The sequence below is a fragment of the Ictalurus furcatus genome, chromosome 3 (genome assembly GCF_023375685.1).
Source record: "Ictalurus furcatus strain D&B chromosome 3, Billie_1.0, whole genome shotgun sequence".
Taxonomy (NCBI): Eukaryota; Metazoa; Chordata; class Actinopteri; order Siluriformes; family Ictaluridae; genus Ictalurus; species Ictalurus furcatus.
In genome coordinates, this window is record NC_071257.1 from 15,604,132 (window position 1) to 15,623,001 (window position 18,870).

The 18,870-nt window shown below is 39.1% G+C and overlaps 2 protein-coding genes across 4 annotated transcripts; both read left to right on the plus strand.

Moving 5' to 3' along the window:
• The first annotated feature begins 1,244 nt into the window (after window positions 1-1,244).
• Window positions 1,245-2,366, plus strand: LOC128605058 (G-protein coupled receptor 151 protein). Its single transcript, XM_053620169.1, has one exon. The coding sequence runs from the start codon at window positions 1,245-1,247 to the stop codon at window positions 2,364-2,366; it is 1,122 nt and encodes a 373-aa protein (XP_053476144.1).
• Window positions 2,367-9,834: 7,468 nt separating this feature from the next.
• On the plus strand, window positions 9,835-18,368 carry mavs (mitochondrial antiviral signaling protein). 3 transcript variants are annotated; one of them, XM_053620976.1, is made up of 6 exons: window positions 9,835-9,974; window positions 12,100-12,190; window positions 12,276-12,405; window positions 12,557-12,737; window positions 12,950-13,860; window positions 15,578-18,368. In XM_053620976.1, the coding sequence occupies exons 3-6, from the start codon at window positions 12,283-12,285 to the stop codon at window positions 16,478-16,480; spliced, it is 2,118 nt and encodes a 705-aa protein (XP_053476951.1). In that variant the 5' UTR covers window positions 9,835-9,974; window positions 12,100-12,190; window positions 12,276-12,282; the 3' UTR covers window positions 16,481-18,368. The 3 variants fall into 3 exon arrangements, with proteins under 3 accessions (XP_053476951.1, XP_053476953.1, XP_053476952.1); XM_053620978.1 differs by lacking the exon at window positions 9,835-9,974 and adding an exon at window positions 9,988-11,342; XM_053620977.1 differs by lacking the exon at window positions 9,835-9,974 and having other exon boundaries at window positions 11,365-12,190.
• The last annotated feature ends 502 nt before the right edge of the window (window positions 18,369-18,870 follow it).

Sequence of the window (18,870 nt, forward strand, 5' to 3'; positions counted from 1 at the left end):
ATAAACAAATGAAACACATTATTATTAAAATAAATCAAACATATTAAGTAATCAAGGCATGTAAATGGCAAGAAATTAAATGGCAATACATGGCACAATAATATACTAATGGATGCTATGTAAGATGGTAACTGCAAATGTTCCGAGTATAAACATAAAAGCCTGCTTCATCACTTTCCTTCTTCACTCTTAAAATGCTCAGTAATCCAGCACCTTCATTCATTTGTTCATCTTCAGTAACCACTTTATCCTGGTTAGGGTCGTGGCGGCTTTCCTGCAGGTTCTCTGTTTTCATCCTACCTCCCAAAAACATTCTGGTAGGTGGACTGGGTACTTTCAATTGCCCCTAGGTGAATGAGTGAGTGCACAATTCCCTGGTCTGGCATCCCATCTAGGGTGCATTCCATCAAATGCCCCAGACCAGCACTTAATAATCTTACCCAAAGCCTCATAATAATTTACTCAAAAAATATCCATGAACATTTGAACAAATAATTAAAATAATAAAAAAGACATAGAAGAATAAACAATCCAAACATCAAGATAACTATATCCACAATTAAATAAATACAAAAATGACTGAACAGAAAATGCTATTACAGTCTCTATCATGGTGCATAATACAAATAATGTACTGGTGTTACATTCACAAACACATACTGAGAATTTAATAACTGTAATGTAAACTGAGGGTGAGAGAATGATGTTCTTTAGAAATCATCTAGTTTCCAGAGACCTTTCCAAGACAATGTACCATCATTCATGCTTATTGCAGCCCCTAAATCTTTTCACCAACTAAATTTTAAATCTAAACCTAAATATTCCAGATAATTTAGTGTACCTATGTTGGTTCGCAGGCATGACCTAGTTTTTGAACATGACTTGGTTCCAGATGTGGTATAGTTATGGACTGTACTATATATTATATGGTATACCTATTATATGGTAATATAATCCTAAAGTGAGGTGGAAATATTTGATTTGTGGACACAAATCACAAACTCTGTAGTTCATTTTCAGACTGATTGAAGCAGTAGGCTGAAATGAACGGACAGAGAATTTGCCACTTTGTGTGATGATGCCCTGCAGCCACAGCGCGCACTTATGCGCATGCAAGATGTGCATTTGTCGGCGCATCTTACTTAGAATAACTCAAGCAAAACAGCAGCACAACAGTGTTCAGAAGCGCGGAGGTCTAAATAAATAGTAAATAAATAGTTAGACGCTGACTAATCCACGCGCTCATGGATCCTGGAAGGGCGCTGAACGCGTGCTTTGTGGTGTTTAGTGGAGGGATTCAGCAGCTGAGAGGCGAGGACACTGCAGTCATCTTACCTGCCGTTTTTGGATCGATCTGCGCGGTAGGAATAGTAGGAAATGTTTTGGTCCTTGTCGTACTGATACACAATATAATGGTTAAGAAAAGTGCTTATGGGATTGTCGTGATGCTGGCTAATCTCAGTGGAACAGACTTGTTGATCCTCGCAGTGTGCAGTTCGACCCGGGCGGTCACTTATCACAATCGGACATGGACACTTGGACGTTTCGTCTGCCGGACAGCAGAGTGGTTCCAGCACGGCTGTTTGGCAGCAAAATCTCTCACGCTGGCAACCATGAGCCGAGAGCGATATCAGTTTGATTGTGATTCTCACCTCAAGCTAAAGAGAGTTCTCATTTCTGTTGGCTGTGTATGGGTTTTTGGGTTGGCGCTACCAGTCTTCGAGGTGGTTTTTTCTAAGTTGCAGGTGAAGGGGAACCTCAGTCTGTGCGTCACCGAGTTACCGAGTCACTCCTCTGACTTCATGCACGTGTACAGTAAAGTATACGCTCTGGTGGTCTACGCCTTCCCGGTCATGTTTTCCGCCGTGTGCCATGTGCGTGCCATCTTTCGAATCACACGTGGGCACGGGGCGCGCGCGGCGGGAAGGACTGAAAGCCGCCTGGCGCTGCTGAGTGTCACTGCAGTTAACGCGCTTCTGCTGCTGCCCGAGTGGACAATATGGCTCTTCCTGCGCCACCGTCCCCGCGAGACCTGCGAGCCCCCACCCGCACTCCTCATCCTCGCTCAGGTGTGCACGTACCTGACCAGCGCATCGTCTCCTGCCATCCTCCTCACCATGCTTGTGCCTCTCAGAGACAACCTGAGCTGGCTGATGTGTCGGGGAGCATCATGGGAAGGGAAAACGGAGCGGAGCTCGATGGCTGTCGGTGCGCTGGACGAAGGCATGATGATACACACTGACGCGCTCGGCAGACCTCTGCCTGATGTCGAGCATTTTTGGACCAGTAGGCGGAACACAGTAGTTTCAGACAACACCAACCCGTTTCCCTGGGAAGGACTGGAGCACTGCCATGCTGAACTCTGACAAGCATCAATTTAATAAAAAATATATGTATATTAATGATAAGACTGGTATTACATGTACAATATTGATAAGACTGGTATTACATGTACAATATATATGCTATAAATATATTATAAATTATATTTATTATGCTATATTTATATTTATATTTATAAATATTTATATTTATTATGCTATAAATATATTATAAATATATATATGATAAATATTGTGGATAAAAATGACATGAAATAAACACGAGGGAGACCTAGTATGAGTAATATGTAATTTTATTGAAAATTCACAGGACTGGTGGGTGTGTAATCCTGAGGAGAGCGGTAGGGGGAAGAAAATGGGGTGCGTCCTGGGGACATGGGATAGCCAGCAAGGGTGAAATAAGGAGAATACTGAGAGTACGGCGGACTGACAGGTGAGAAGAGGGAAGAATGGTCAGAGCCCAGATCAGAGAAGGCGATATCATCCTCAGACTGAAAGCTGGAGGGAGGGTCAGGCAGAGGGTCTGTCTGTGTAGAAGCGTCAATACACACATTCACGGGGCGGATTCTGTATCTGAGAGGTGGGGGGAACCCGCATTGCCATTTCCAGAGGGGGTGCGAAGAACGTCAAGTAACACAGCGATGTCAGCTGTGAGATGCGCGATCTGATAGAGAGTGTTCAGATCCAAATCCAGCCCTTCCAATAATGGAAAGAAGGAAAAATGACGGGCACCTAGACACACAGAAGCGGTATTAGGCGGATATTGATGAATTAGATTCACATTTTAAGATTAACACACTATGGTTTATTAGTCACAGAGAAAGAGAGTTAAGGAAACGCACACACATAGCTAACACACACACTCTTACACAGTCAAGGACGGGCGTGCAGACATAACACACACACACACACACACACTCTCTCTCTGTCTCTCCCTCCCTCACACACACACACCCAAAGGCCCCAACGCACACACATAACATTATAACTTTATAAGAATAATAAAAAGGAGTATTAAGATATTATAAGGATAATATAAGGAGTAGTAGGATATGTAGGATATCAGAAGGATAATATAATGATATTATGAAGTAGGGAGTACAGTAAACCACTTGCAAACAGTATAACCATATATAAAATAGAGATATAGAGCAAATATGAAAGTAAATTATAAACCAGAAATACAGAAAAATGTAAAAGAAACTTACTTGAAGATTCTTGTCTCAAGAATCTCAAGTTGCAACCCCCCCCCCCCCCCCAGATAAAAGTGAGACCAAGGTCTCTCTAAATTGTTTTCTCTCTCTCCCACTTTCAATCCTAATGGTAGTCAGAAAGTCCTCTTTCAAAACATCATGGTAAATTTGATAAGCCTTTTTTTTAAACATCATGGTAATGTAGATGAGCTCTTTTTAACCCTATTGGTATTGATATCATAGTCTTTCTAAAATATATTGGTTATTTACTGTGTAAATACAGTATAAATACTGGAGCTTGAGCTCCAGGTGTCAGATCAATTCTGAGAATTCTCATTGGTGTGGATCTCGCGAGGTGGAAATAAAATCTGGACCCTTGCTTCTTCCCACTCACGCCTGGTGTCTTTTTTTCTATCTCCAACTGGGTTTACAGATGTGAGTATTTGCTTCTACGTTGAATTTTAAGTGTCTTTGGGTAATAGGCTAAATTTGGGCCAGCATAAGACTGGTATTATATGTAAAGCATAAGCCCAGTAGCCTAATAGAATAAATGAGAATTATAATAAAATACATAAAAGAAGAATAAATGCATACGTGTAAACTATTTGATATTCTGTCTGTTAGTATACTTAACACGTTTAATTAAAACTATGCAAATAATATTGAAGTATAATGGTGATTACTGTTGTGGATAAAAATGACATAAAATAAACATGAGGGAGACCTAGTATGAGTATTGTGTAATTTTATTGATAATTCACAGGACTGGTGGGTGCGTAATCTTGAGGAGAGCGGTAGGAGGAAGAAAATGGGGTGTGTCCTGGGGACATGGGATAGCCAGCAAGGGTGAAATAAGGAGACCACTGAGAGTAGGGTGGACTGACAGGTGAGAAGAGGGAAGAATAGTCAGATTCAAATCCAGCCCCTCCAGTAAAGGAGAGAAGGAAAAATGATGACGGGCACCTAGACACACAGAAGCGGTATTAGGCGGATATTGACGAATTGGATTCACACTTTAAGAGTAACACACTATGGTTTATTAGTCAAAAAGTCAAAAAGAACTATAAGAGCTGAGGAGTGAAAACACACACACACACACTCTCGTACAGTCAAGGGTGGGCATGTAGACATAACACACACACACACTCTCTCTGTCTCTCTCTCTCTCACACACACACAACATTATAACTTAATAAGAATAATAAAAAGGAGTATTAAGATATTATAAGGGTAATATCTTATAATAATAAAATATAAAAATAAAGAGTTGTAGGATAGTAGAAGGGTAATATAATGATATTATCAAGTAGGAAGTACAGTAAACCATTTTGCAAGCAGTATAACTATATATAAAATAGAGATATAGAGCAAATATGAAAATAAATTATAAACTAGAAATACAGAAAAATGTAACTTACTCATAATTCAGATGGTGAAGATTCTTGTCTCGCAAGGAAGGCCTTAATTTTAAGAGAAAACCATGAGGAGCCATTTATAAGGGTAGCTGAGTCAAGCTGACATCCCCCCCCCCCCCCCCCCCCCCCCCGGCGAGATAATACTGAGACCAAGGTCACTCTAAATTGTTTTGTCTCTCCACTTTTGAATCTAATGGTAACTTGGAAAGCCCTTTTCCAAAACATAATGGTAACTTGGAAAGCCCTTTTTCAGAACCTAATCGTAAATTGGAAAGGCCTTTTTCAAAACATAATGGTAATGTAGATGAGCTCTTTTTTAACGCTATTGGTATTGATATAATAGTCTATTTGAAATATATTGGTTATCTACTGTGTAAATACAATATAAATACTGGAGCTTGAGCTCCGGGTGTCAGATCACTTCTGAGAATTCTCATCGGTGTGGATCTCGTGTGGTGGAACGGAACCAATAAATCTGGACCCTTGCTTCTTCTCACTCACGGCTGGTGTCTTTTTTTTCTATCTCCAACTGGGTTCGGAGATAGATGTGAGTATTTGCTTCTATGTTGAATTTTAAGTGTTTTTGGGTAATAGGCTAAATTTGAGCCAACATTACCTTCCACTGGTGTTTGTTACTGTGTCTAATCTGATAGGGTGTATCTGTAATGTAGTGTTTAAAATCTTTGCGATTGTCAGACAGTGTCTTGAAAAATGGCATATTTGAAACACAATATGAAAATGTTCACAGATCTTGTTTACGCTTACTGTCTTCTGTACATGAGGTGTAGTAATGAGCTATTTTTGTTTGGTAAATTTGCCTTCTAGAATATGTAATTACCATATTATCAGGTGGTATTATTATTATTATTATTATTATTATTATTATTATTATTATTCAAGAGTTATATATGTTATTTTACAAATAAATCAACATTTCAGTAAAAAAAAAAATGTAATAACTATTTTCTACAATTTTAGAATATTCCTCATGACATTTTGAACACTTTTGGCATCTTCACCACCAGTTTCTTGAGGGAAAAAGTAAACTGGTATCAGACATTTGACCGCCCCAAAGGCTGAAGAGGGAGACAAACCTGTTAATATTTAGAGATGCCCATTTCCACTCTAAGAAATATTTTACTATAGTTTATACATTAATAATACATACAAGAATAATAAACATTAACTGCATTAAAAACAAGAGTTGTTTTGTGTTGTTGACGTTTACTTAGATTAACTAAGTGCTAATTCAAGTGATTTCGTGGATTTTTAATCTTCGTTTGAAGCCAGCCTTTGCTTGTCCTAAGATGTCTTTGTTTGATTCAGCTGTCCAACTGGCCATGGTAGGTTCATTCCATCACCTGGTTGCCAGGACAGAGACATGTCTTCAGTGTACCTTGAGGGATGGTGGTGCTAGCTGAGGTGTGCTAGAGGCTTGAAGGGAGCATGGTGCAGAATGGGGTGTGATAAATGACTTAGGATCAAGGAGGCTGAGGGCTGATGACATTTGGCTGATCTAAATGCGTGAAGCATCTCAGTATTAGCCATGAATTTCTATGGATGCGCGCACACACACATACACACACAAACACACACACACACAGACAGAGAGAGAGAGAGAGAGAGAGAGAGAGAGAGAGAGAGAGAGAGAGAGACTTGTTTTTGCTATACACTGATGACATTTGGGTTTGAGATCAAAAGATGAATATGAGACAATAAATCAGAATTTCAGTTTTTCATTTCCTGATAATTTCTGGCAACATTTTGAGAGCTGTCAATAAAACCCCAAAAAAACAACAGTTAGTGACATCACCAATAACCTCCACAGACGAAGGTATCACAATCCAATGTTCAAAGAAGACAAGAGCAGAAATATGGAGAGCATACAACAAGATGCAAACCACTCATCAGCAGTAAGAATTGAAAGGCCAGATTGGAATTCATGAAGAAATACAGAGATAAGCCACAAAAGTTCTGGAACAAGATTAACCTCTACCAAAGTGATGGAAAGGCCAATGTGTGAAGAAAGATGGGATCTGCTCATGATCCAAAACATACAAGCTCATCAGTCAAGCATGGTGGAGGTAGTGTCATGGCTTGGGCTTGCATGGCTGCTTCTGGAACAGGCTCACTAATCTTTATTGATGATATATCTCATGATGGTAGCAGGAGAGTCAATTCATAATTTTACAGAAACATTCTGTCTGCCAGTTTACAGAGAAATGCATTCAATTTAATTTGGAGGAACTTCATCATGCAGCAAGACAATGTTCCAAAATACACTGCCAACACAACAAAGGACTTCATCAGGGGAAAAAGTGGTTTCAGACTGGTCAATTCAAACACCAGACTTTAACCCAGTTGAGCATGCATTACACATTCATTTTTATGAAGAGTGACACTAATTCTGCAACTGACTGTAAATCTCAAAATAAAAGAGGAGACTAAAGGGAGAAAGGCCCCAAAACAAACAACAGCAGAAAGACAACTGTTTTGTTATTCACACCATTCTGTATAAGCCTTGGAGACTACTGTGTATGAAATTCTCAGTAGATCCGCAGTTTCTGATATACTCAAACCAGTCATTCTGGTGTTAATATGCATGTCATGATTAACGCAGAAAAGCATCTCAGAATGCACAACACATCAAACATTGAGGTGGATGAGCTACAACAGCAGAGGACCACATCAGACTCCACTCCTGTCAGCCAAGAACTGGATTCTGATGCTATCATGGGCACAGACTCACTGAAACTGGACAGCTAAAGACTCGAAAAGAGATCATGATAATGAGGTGACCTCATTATATCCAGTCTCATACCAGTCATCACTAAGATTTAATTTAAAACTCCTGTGCATTTTTATTTTTAAATAAATTCTGAATGAACTAATACTATGATTCTATCACCCCCTAGTGGACATGACCAAGTTTGACAGTTTCTTGTGTTTGACCGTTTAGTGTTACCATAGTGCAGGGTGTCCAAGCTTGTTTCAAAGAGGGTCAGATTAGACCTCACCAAAATACGCAAGGGCCGGTCATATAGGTCTATCATAGTATATTGGAGTTTAATTTAAATAATCAATATGAAAAGTGCAGACTTTCATCTTTAATTTGCTGGTATTTTCAAATCAGTTTAGGAATTCTGTAAATTAATTCTGTAAATTAATTTGGCTCTCGTATTTTAATGTTGTTAACACAGTCTGCTGCCACAATCAGGTGAAAGGAAAACTTGCAAAGTGTTGAGCAGTGGGCCACGCATCATACGTTGTAATAGAGAAGCTGTGGACCAGTTATCATCTTTCCATGAGCCACATTTGGCCCTGGGGCTGGACTTTGGACACCTCTTCCCTAGTGGATATCTGACTGACCTATTCATTCAGATGGCCATCATCATGTTGCTCAAACAGATCATCAGTATTGTGTTTGAGTTTCCATGCCAATAAGTCAGAATTTTAAACTCTTAATCTATATATTTTTTTAAAAAAAATGTGTCTTTCTGGGGGGAAAGGGTACCAGTGAATTTTCTATATTCTAAAATATGTGAATTCATATTTATGCATTTTGCATTTACACACTTTATTTATGCCTGTATAGTACATCTTTAAAATCATTAGACATGTGCTGATATTAATTTGTAATTATATTTGTACCCTATTCACTGAGTAAACATTTAACCAAAAGTGAAACCAAAATGGAAACAAACAGTATTCAGGTTTTGGTGTTATCATACACCATAATATTTAGCACACTGCAATGTGACAATAATTTATTTACAATCACTACATAGCTTAAATCACAGATTTTAATAAATAGGTTTAGCTCCTGTATTAAAGAAAACTAAATCAGCAACAAGAAAAACAAAAAACACACAGTCCCTTTCAGCTAGCAAACAATAACTAAAGTAAACAACTAAATAAATAAAGTCGTAACATGTTTACAACTCTGGGAAATAAGTAAACACAAATAAGTAAATAAATATTAGCGAAAAGCATTTTTAGCATTTGCTCCAAACTTTCATTGCTCAGCAAAGACAAATAAAAAAAAACATTTCTTTGATGCTTCATTCAAATTATGCTGAAACAAAATATTCAACAGAACAATGCTGAAAATACTGTAGTAGTATAGTGCAAGATTCACTATTTTAAATACTTTTCCCCTCTTTTCTTACATCTTACCTCTTTTGTCTTTTCTTACATCTGTCACTCCAGTCACTCCATCAATCACAATGTACCTGTCTGGAGGCACACAATTTCCTGGACAAGTTCAAGACGCTACCTGAGTCACCACTAAGGCAAAACCAGCAGCAAAACTAAAGGTTTGTTACTCTGGTTAATAAATATGAAATCTAAAGGCAATGAACTTTACATTTATCCTTTTTTTAACAAAAGACTTGCCACTCCACTGTGCTATACACTTGTGTCTTTTCTTACTTCTTTTTCTGTCTCCATTATGGGGTACCTGACATGAGGCAAACAGGCTTTGCTCATCTACGCTAAACAGATCATGATTGACTGAAGCCCCTGCTTTAGTTTCAATCATGATATACCTGTCTGGAGGCATACAAACTCTTGTAAGGTCAGGAGTCTACCTCAGTCATCAACACTACAGCAAAACTAAACGTTAGTCACTCGGGTAAATAAAAAGGAAATGCACGTGAACTTCTTTTTATTGTTCTTTTTATTATTATTATTGAAAAAACAGAAGTCATGCTGCTCCAGTATACTAAACTGTTGTGCCTTATCTCTTTTGTGAGCTCCATTATGAGGTACCTGTGTTGATATAAACAAGTTATTTTACAAATTAATGACTTAAAGATGATGGCAATAGTCTCAAGGCCATAGTATTGGCCTACCCAGTATTGTTCCTAATAAAGTGTCCAGTGAGCGTGTATCAGTGAGCTCCAATGAGAACGCGGCAGCGCTGTAGGCGGGGTTTTAACTTCCAGTTGCGGAAGACAAGACAAGTCACGAATTGAAAGTCAAGTCCGATTTGGACAGAAGTTCCTGCACGTCTCGATTGGAAGGTATGTTAAAGCTTATCTTCCTTTACACCAACGACATTCCTTCTTTGCCTCCTATTAATAGTAATATGGTGTATGTACGTCTCAGTTCTAAAGCCACGGCCACTGCCTCGAATGAAGACATTTGCTTTACAGGAATAATTATCTACAGCAAGACAAAACACATCTGACGTCTCGTGTCGAGACTTTTATATAAACGTGGCCCAAATAAAATGACGTTTAGCTCGTGTTTGGATTGCCTCCATGTTCAGCCTCCATGTTCTTCCTGCTCTGTGATATGTGACATGCGCGGTGTTCGGCAATACAATCATGCAGCTGTACTCCACACTACACTCAGGATAAAGCCTGTACGTGAATACGACATACTATTTATTGATTTTGTCCTTTCGACTTCGCTCGGCTTTTAAAGTGCACTCTAAAGAAGATAAGTGGTGACCTAGGTGTTTAGAGGGCGCGTCTTACAGGTCGTTGGCCATATTTGCCCTTGACGTTTCCTCCTAGCCTGAACAACATGCCTCTCTGTCATCTTTCTCCATAATACATTAATGAACGTGTGTGTGGATGGTCTGCATTTGAAGCCAGCTAATAAGAGAGGTGTAGGGTAGTGGACAAGGCCTGCTGTATATCCCAAACTGCCTACACTCATAGTAAACAATGTCAAAATAGACTGCCACTTCCTGTTGTTAGTACATGTATATGGGCTGAACTTGAGATGACAATCTTTTGGAAATACAATGCATTATATATGTTCAGGAAAACGTTGTCATATACAATGTAGTGCACTTATATAGAGAAAAGAGAATCTTTTGGGATTCAATCAGTGTTATTAAAGAGATTGCTGTTTTGTGTCTAACGTCAGACTTACTGTAATATGCAGAATGTTTGTGAGAGTGTGTGAATGATAGTCAAAAGAGAATATGAATGTTTGGAGCGTGAAGGGCGGCACAGAGACCTTCATCAGGCAGTCCTGAACTGTCTCGTGGGGGAATCTGTCTCATCTGACAGACTGTCACAACAGATTATACTAGCTGAACTGTGTAAATATGTACCCATAAATAGGTGAGAATCTCCAAACTCTTGAACAAAACATACATGTGTAATTGTGTTTGGAAACGTTGATGGTGACAGAGTATAATAATCCACAATTAATCCCATTAATTACAGTCTAATTAATGGTTGCGTTTGTATGTTGATATAAATCTATAACACAGAGTGTTTAAAAACTTGTCAGTGTTTACAGTAGGTCTTTGCTGAAGTCTGGAGATCATTAATTGGTCACCAGCTGGATGATGTCCAGGTCCTTATAGCTCCAATCATGTGTAGAAAAACTGAGACATGCTTAAATGCCAAGGATCATTGCTCCCTTTCAAGGTCATTATATTTCGCTGCTTTTTACATTTTTGTTGGTACAGTTTGTAACAGGATCAGTATTGTTTGGCCACAGTCCTTGGCTATGCACTACAATTAACTGAATGCTTAATGTGTAAATAATACAATTTTAAAACAAACTTTTAAATGGGGTGCACAGTTGCTACATTGTGTAGGTGCAGTGTTTGTAGGGGTTAATCAAAGATGGTCTAAGTATCAAAAGTAGGGCAGCTTAAACCGAGAGGGTAAGATCTATGGATGGTAAGATATAACTGGGTCATATCCTAGGTTCAGTAAAGTGAAACATGTATTCAGTCACTTATTTACAGTTCCTTCCAAAGAGTTCATACATTTTTAAAGACAACTTGAAGCATGGGGATTTTTCTGGGGATTCCTGGTGACCTAGACAGTTATGTTGAGACGTTCCCTCATTGAAGAAAGTTTCCTTCTTTGGAAACATTTTTTTTTTTTTTTTACTTGCACATTAAGTGGTTTTTATTGAATACTGCTTAGCGATTACATTTCATGTTCCTTTCATAAGAAATCTGACCAGAAAATCTTGGTTTTCCCAAAGACTTACATATGTAGCATCTCCATTTTCACTTTCACTTTCTAGCACATTTCCTGTGTGTGAACAGTATTGACTACAGTGCATCATACCAGCAAACCAATCTAGTTAGATTATTATAGCATTGTTGTAGAGCAAGAGCTGGATATTTATGGAAAATTTCTCACATGAACATTCTGCTTTTCTTTCCAGTGCTGTGTTTTGATTTTTGGACCTAGGTTCGAGGAGAGTTAAAGTAAAAGGCATTTACTTTCACCTTAAAAAATCTGACAAACTGAAGCAGGTACTACATTTACTGGAAATGTGTAGACTTAATCATTTCCATCAGCATTAGCTCACCAAGTACACATTTCCTCCTTTTCTGACAGTGTGAAGATGGCATATGCAGGTGACCGACTGTATAAAGAGGTTATCAGGAAAATGATGGGTGATTTGGCCACAAAAGTCAGAGTGAGAGAAATCATAGCTTACTTGCCCTGCCTCACACTTTCTGATCGGGTAATATATGCATAACACGTATTATACATACACATTGAACAAAAATCGCTTTCAAACTTTATGTTCTAAATTGTTGTTTATTTGTTTAAAGATTTTATAATAAAATTATTATTATTATTTTTTTTTACAATTATCCTGATTGGTGATGCAGGAGGAGATAGAGGCTAAAAGAGAAACCTACGGAAACTACAATGCTATGATGGTACTGCTTGATAACCTACAGAGACGAGAGAACTGGCCTGATCAGTTTATCTCAGCACTTCGGACATGCGAACAGTGGGCTCTGGCTAATAAGATCAGTGAAGAATATGACAAAATAAGGGGAATCCACAGTAAGTTAATTTTTATAATTAATGCACAACAAAGGACATTCAAACCAACCTCTTCTAACCAACAAAACTGAAGATTTGAAGATAACCAACAAAAAGATTTATTAATTTTTTTTATTTGCTACAATTGTTTTCATTGGGTTTTATATAGATAACATGTTCCATCATTTCTTCTATAAACTTGTGTTATTAATTTCTCTGTTTTCTGTCTTCAGCCCAGAGAAGAACCGCTGCTGCTGCTTCGGCTCCTGTCCTTCCTGCTGTTGCATCTGTCAGTCCTGCAGCACCTCCTGCTCCTGCGCCTGCCCCAGCTGCTGCTGTACCCAGTCCAGCCCCAGCTCCAGCAGAAGCTTCAGCAACAGTGACCACAGCGACAATCCACAGTGTCCCGTGCTCCACCCCACCCTTTCTCACAACTTCAGTGGAAGCCTCAGCTCAGCCAGCTACTCCACTTATAAATTCTCCCCCAGGGCCCTATTCCAACATAGCTGCTCCAGCCTCGACGGAAGCCCCTGCTTTAGTTTCAGCCCCAGATGCCCTAGTACATGCTCCTCCTGAATCAGCCCAACCTGCTGAACCCCCATTGTCGGTCTTGGCTTCAGATGCAAGGCCCCCTTCTCCAGTCTCTGCTCCTACATTGACCCCCTCTATTGGGCAAAGTGAAGTCCCAGGTGCTTCTGCCCCTATAAATTCTTCCCCAGAGCCCTGTTCTAACATTGCTTCTCCAGCCATGACTGAAGCCCCTGCCTTAGTTTCAGCCCTAGAGAATTCAGTACAGCCTCATCGTAAACCAGCCCACCCCGCAGAACCCCCACTGTTAGTGCCACATGCAATTCCCCCTTCTCCAGTCTCTGCTCCTGAGGTAACCCCCTCTGTTGGGCAACGTGAAGTCCCAGTCGACTCTAGAAAAACACCCACACTGGGTATCTCAGGTGGCCCCACTAATACTGCCCTTTCTGGACAATCTTCAATTACTGCATGTACCCTTCCAACTTCACCTCAAAAGAGCAATGTTCCAGTGGCAGTCGTAGAGAGCTCCAGTTATGTGAAACACCCCATCCAAGACTCAAGTCCTCATGGGACTGTCTTAGGACAGGACTCACAGAACAACCCAACAATCACTCAGGTAATATATAGAAGAGGGCTTGATGTATTGTTATGGTATAACGATGCATCGTGACCCGATGCATCACAATGCAGAATTGTGACAATGTGCAGAATGAAAATATGTGATTCACATTGTGGAAATCAGCATTCTATTAAATGCATGTAATGCAGTTGCACTGTAAAAACACCAAGGGTCCCAATCTGCACAACCCATAGAGATCAGCTGGTCACCTGACCATGTTCTTTCGTGAAGAGCCTGCGAGATCTGCACTTGTGAAGTCTAATAGTCAGTATGGTTACATGACCACATTATAACACCAAAGTACAGACTTTGGAGCGTTATTTCTGCTATGGAACTCATACCGAACAAAATGTGTGAGAGAATTTATGAATGTATTTATTTCTTTTTAAGAAGAAGAGAAGAGAAGGCTCAGTGGTTAACACGTTTGCCTCGCACCTCCAGGGGTGGGGGTTCAATTCCCGCCGCCACCCTGTGTATGCACTAGTTTGCATGCTCTCCCTGTGCTTCAGGGGTTTCCTCCGGATTCTCCGGTTTCCTCCCCCAGTACAAAGACATGAGTTGTAGGCTGATTGGCATGTCCAAATTGTTTGTAGAGTGTGAATGGGTGTGTGAATGCATGTGTGATTACGCCATGTGATAGGTTGACCCTGAGTCCCCTGGGATAGGCTCCAGGTTCCACCACTTCCCTGTGTAGGATAAGCGGTACAGAAAATGGATGGATATTTTTAAGATATGGTGAACTTATGATACATTTTTGTTTACAATATTAAACCTCTCTACCATTTTTTAAATGCACATTGTTTTGGATTCAGAAATAACAAAGATTAATAAAGATTAATCTTTATTAATCTTTATAAATCTTTATATAATCTCTATATATCTCTATATATTATCTCTATATATTATAAAGCAAAATAAAAAATAATAAAGATTAAATAATAAATTTAATCTTTTCAGTCATAATTTTGCTTCATTGATATTTTGCTCAAAATATTGTGAGAATCTAATTAAACTGATATCCTGAATCGAATTATGACCAGGGTGTATTGTTACATCCCTGTGTATTATTTATTTTTTATTATGGCATAGGGTGTAGTTTAGACTAATGCCAACAACAAATAATTTCTTGTAGCCACATGCAACAGTTGGTCTATAGAAAATTTATTTACACTAATCCAGTACAAGGACTTTTCTAGAAGCTATTTACTATTGAGTGAAGTTCCTATTTATTACAGCAGAAGTTAAAAAATTTTTAGCATGTGCAATGCACTGTAGACCCATTAAACCCATAGTATAAATTGTTCCACCCAAGCTTCTTCCTGTCATGTTTCCCTTGCTACTACATTTGAAATGTCACTCAGGGCCAAGAAGTTACCTTCTAGTGCCTTCGTGTGTGATGTAGGATTTCCAAATATACAGTGTTCAATACTTTTTTTTCTGTGTCATTCCACTTTATTACACATAACTTTATTTATTGACTTTAATGTTGTGAATTCTTTATATTTCCGGATTTCTTGAGTTAATACTGATGTCTGGTGAAAATTTCATGTGAATAACTTCATTGGAAATATATTTACTGAAAAAAAATTTTGAAGTGTCCAATACTTATTTCCCCCCTGTATACATGTAGAAACCTGTGGCTTGTACTTAAGGTGTTTATGTCCTGCATTCTACAGTGTATTGCATATTAACACATTTTTCATTTTCCCTGCAGGTTGTACACACTGCAGTGTCGCCAAACTGCCAGACTCAGGAAACATCCCAGAGAACAGCACAGGCCACACCTTCAGCATCTACAGATGCCGTTGCTGGTTGCTTGTCCAACTTAGCAGCAGAAAACGAAGAGAATTTTAGCAAGCCTGATGTCCTAAGAGGAGAGGAACCCTTCTCAGTCAGTTCTGACCGTCTGCAGATCAGCCATATGACCATGGAACGCTCACCATTCCAACCTCAAGCTGTGCCAAACCCCTACAGGGCTGAAGAACCTGTTGATGAGTCTGTGTCAGTCACTACTGATGATCCGATGTTCAGCTCTTCTACCACAGCTGTTTTGTCACAGCATGTTTCTGATTCTGTAGTCCCTGTTCAAAACTCTGCTCCTAGGGCCCTGGAAAATGGCTTTCAAGAAGTTCCCTGTCCCAATCAGCCAGTGGAGGACCACTATGAGTCCATCTGTCAAAGTTTGCAGACAAGAGTGCACATTGTTAAGGTTTCTGAAGGGCGATCAGTCCAAAATCTCAGTGGTCAGCCTCCAAGCATGGTTAGACCAACCACAGCAAGATTAAACGACAATGGTAAAACTGAGAGTATTGTTCAGTCTATTTCTGAAGATCAACCTAGCCGTCACATCCAGGACATCTCACAGTGCATACAGGAAAATAATGCCAGTGAGCAGGCTAGTCCTTCTGCAGGTTTAACAACCTATGCAGAGCCAGCATACCCGGCTACTGTTCAAAAGTCAGAATTAAAAGCTTCAGGCCAGATTAACATCCCTCAATCAGAGCAGAGAGAAGAGTCCCAAGGAGTGCTTCAGCGATTTCAGTCTAGCTCGCACCTTATTGTAGCTGCAGCTGTTTGCATGGCTGCTGTTTTTGTGGCCTGGAGGCTCAAGTACTAATATCGGAGCTGCTATGTGCCACCACTGGTGCCTTAAAACATGACCAAGTTGTCTTAGCATACCGCAAGATTGCTCTGGCCATGTTTTTTATTTATTACCTTTACACTATATTATGTCCTGTAACTGACCAGGATTCACTGACCAAGTAACTAACCAGCCCTGTGCTTGTGATGATCATGTGGAGATTTAAATGAGTGATTAAACAAGTAAACCTATTATTTACCACTTTGATTTCAAACTTACTGACTGTTAGTTAACTCAGCTGCATGTGAATCATGTAATCAATTAAAGCTAGTACTTGTGTGATCTATGCAATTACACATTTTATTTCATTCAAGCCATTTCAGTCAGCCAGCCTGTGTTAATATTAAGCATACTGCCTCACAAAACATTCATTTCCTGTGGCTCCTTCTGCAATATACTGCATTCTAATTTTGACTGTCTTACAGACATCATCTAGAATACAAGTATGTGTATAGTAGAAATCATTGAATGTGTTGTCATTGCATCTAGTGCTAGGGTACTTACGCTACAAGCTCAATAAACTTAACAAACCTTCCAAGTAGAATCCTATACTGTCCTTACAGGGGACCCATTGAAAACCTCTCAAGGTTATTTTGGGAAATAATAAAAACTGAGTACAATCTTAACTGAATTTGACTGTGAATACAGGGCTTTTTTTTTCAAAGCCCTATGGTTATACAAGTGAATAATGAAAGTTGAGTTATTTAACTTATATTGCCACATCATATACGGGGTGCCCAAGTTTGTATAGCTATATCAGCTATGCTATATTTGTATTTCAAATACATCAGGTATGATTCCATGTCCTAATTCACCTTAATATAGTTTATGTGTAGACTCATGCTCAATTACAAAAGGTCATTATAAATTTGCAGCCTTGTACGATATTTTAAAGTTTTCACCAAAAAACACTGTGTAGAGGTACATATGATATATTTATAGCATCTAGACCAGTGCACATGCATTTGCCAACCATGTAAAATTAATGCCTGTTTCTCTTTGTAATGTGATGCTGATAAGTATCACCTTAGTTTGCTAATTCACTAGGATATATAAGCCTTTCCTAGTTGCACTCTATTAATGAAATTGAGATTGTATACACTGAGTTTTCACTTTATTTATGTACACCTTGAATTTTGTGGCTACTTTTTAGGAATAAAATTAAAAGCTGTTCATATGCACTGTCAGCTACCCTCTGACCTGTCCAGGAAAGGACAGAGCACCACTGAGCAGACATTAAGTGGGTGATGGGGCAAATTCAGCATGTAATTTTAGGGTTTGAGACATTACTGGAATTATTAAACACCTGAGGGATTAAGAATAGACCACTAACACAAAGATCTAGCCAGTAGCAGCCCTGTGTTCAGAATCCGAACTGATGAAGGGCAAGAGGACAATCAACACAGTGAATGGAAAAAAGACCTAGTCTCTAGCTGTAGACATAGTAGGACTTTCTAGAGGCCAGTAAGTGTACACTGTGTTTCTCACATTTAATGTTGCACCACACAAATAATATCTGCTCATTGGTGGTTCTGTAATGGTCTGTTTTTATTAATGGATGGGTTAGAGGTTAACTGACAAACTGCCTAGCAACAGACGGGCTACAGTCAGTAATTGTATACCTACAAAGTGCATATGCTGCATGGGCATGAATAAACAGCCAGTAATTGTAGTTACAAAGCAGGTATACCAATAAAGCAACAATTCGATAGGTGTAGCTATAAAGTAGCAACTTAGTTTATGCTCTTTATGTGTTTTTTTTTTGTTTGTTTGTTTGTTTGTTTTTTTGCTCTAAATTCAGATATAAATAAACATGTTTGTGGGAATTAATGGGAATTAAATAAAACGGTACCTGCGGAAAACATTGACTGTGACGGCTTGATCAACAAGAACACAATACAACAGAATGTTTTGTTAGGCTACATTCTATGCACCCTGTACTTGAGTATACTTTCCACAATGCACAAGAGGAAACTGTGTGAACTTGATATCTTGAGTTACCAGCTAGCACACTGTAGCAGCTTTGAGCACAGAAGCAATTTGCTGATTATTTCACTGAATCCAGACTGGAAAATGAGTAAAAGAGGAGGTTGACAAGGTCTACACTCTTGCCTGAGGTTGAACTGGAATCATTAACTGTTAGCCCCTGAACCACCTTCTTAGGTGTTTTAAAAAAAAAAAAAAAAAAAGGTTTTCTCAGACCCATTTTATCAAGAAGTCCCAGAGTAATCAGTTCCACCATTCCCCCATATGACAGTCCTGCTAACTGGTCACAAGTACTTTTTGTTTACTATTGAGGTAGATGTTACAGTCTGATGCCAGTAAATTAAATTAAGCTGCCAAATCTTACTACCTTTTTAAAAAGC

Bases quoted from the DNA above. Each gene is read 5' to 3' on its own strand.
- LOC128605058 (XM_053620169.1), top strand. From the start codon at position 1,245: ATGGATCCTGGAAGGGCGCTGAACGCGTGCTTTGTGGTGTTTAGTGGA.
- mavs (XM_053620976.1), top strand. From the start codon at position 12,283: ATGGCATATGCAGGTGACCGACTGTATAAAGAGGTTATCAGGAAAATG. The intron at 12,406-12,556 runs GTAATATATGCA...TTGGTGATGCAG, and splicing joins GCCTCACACTTTCTGATCGG to GAGGAGATAGAGGCTAAAAG. The intron at 12,738-12,949 runs GTAAGTTAATTT...TTCTGTCTTCAG, and splicing joins CAAAATAAGGGGAATCCACA to CCCAGAGAAGAACCGCTGCT.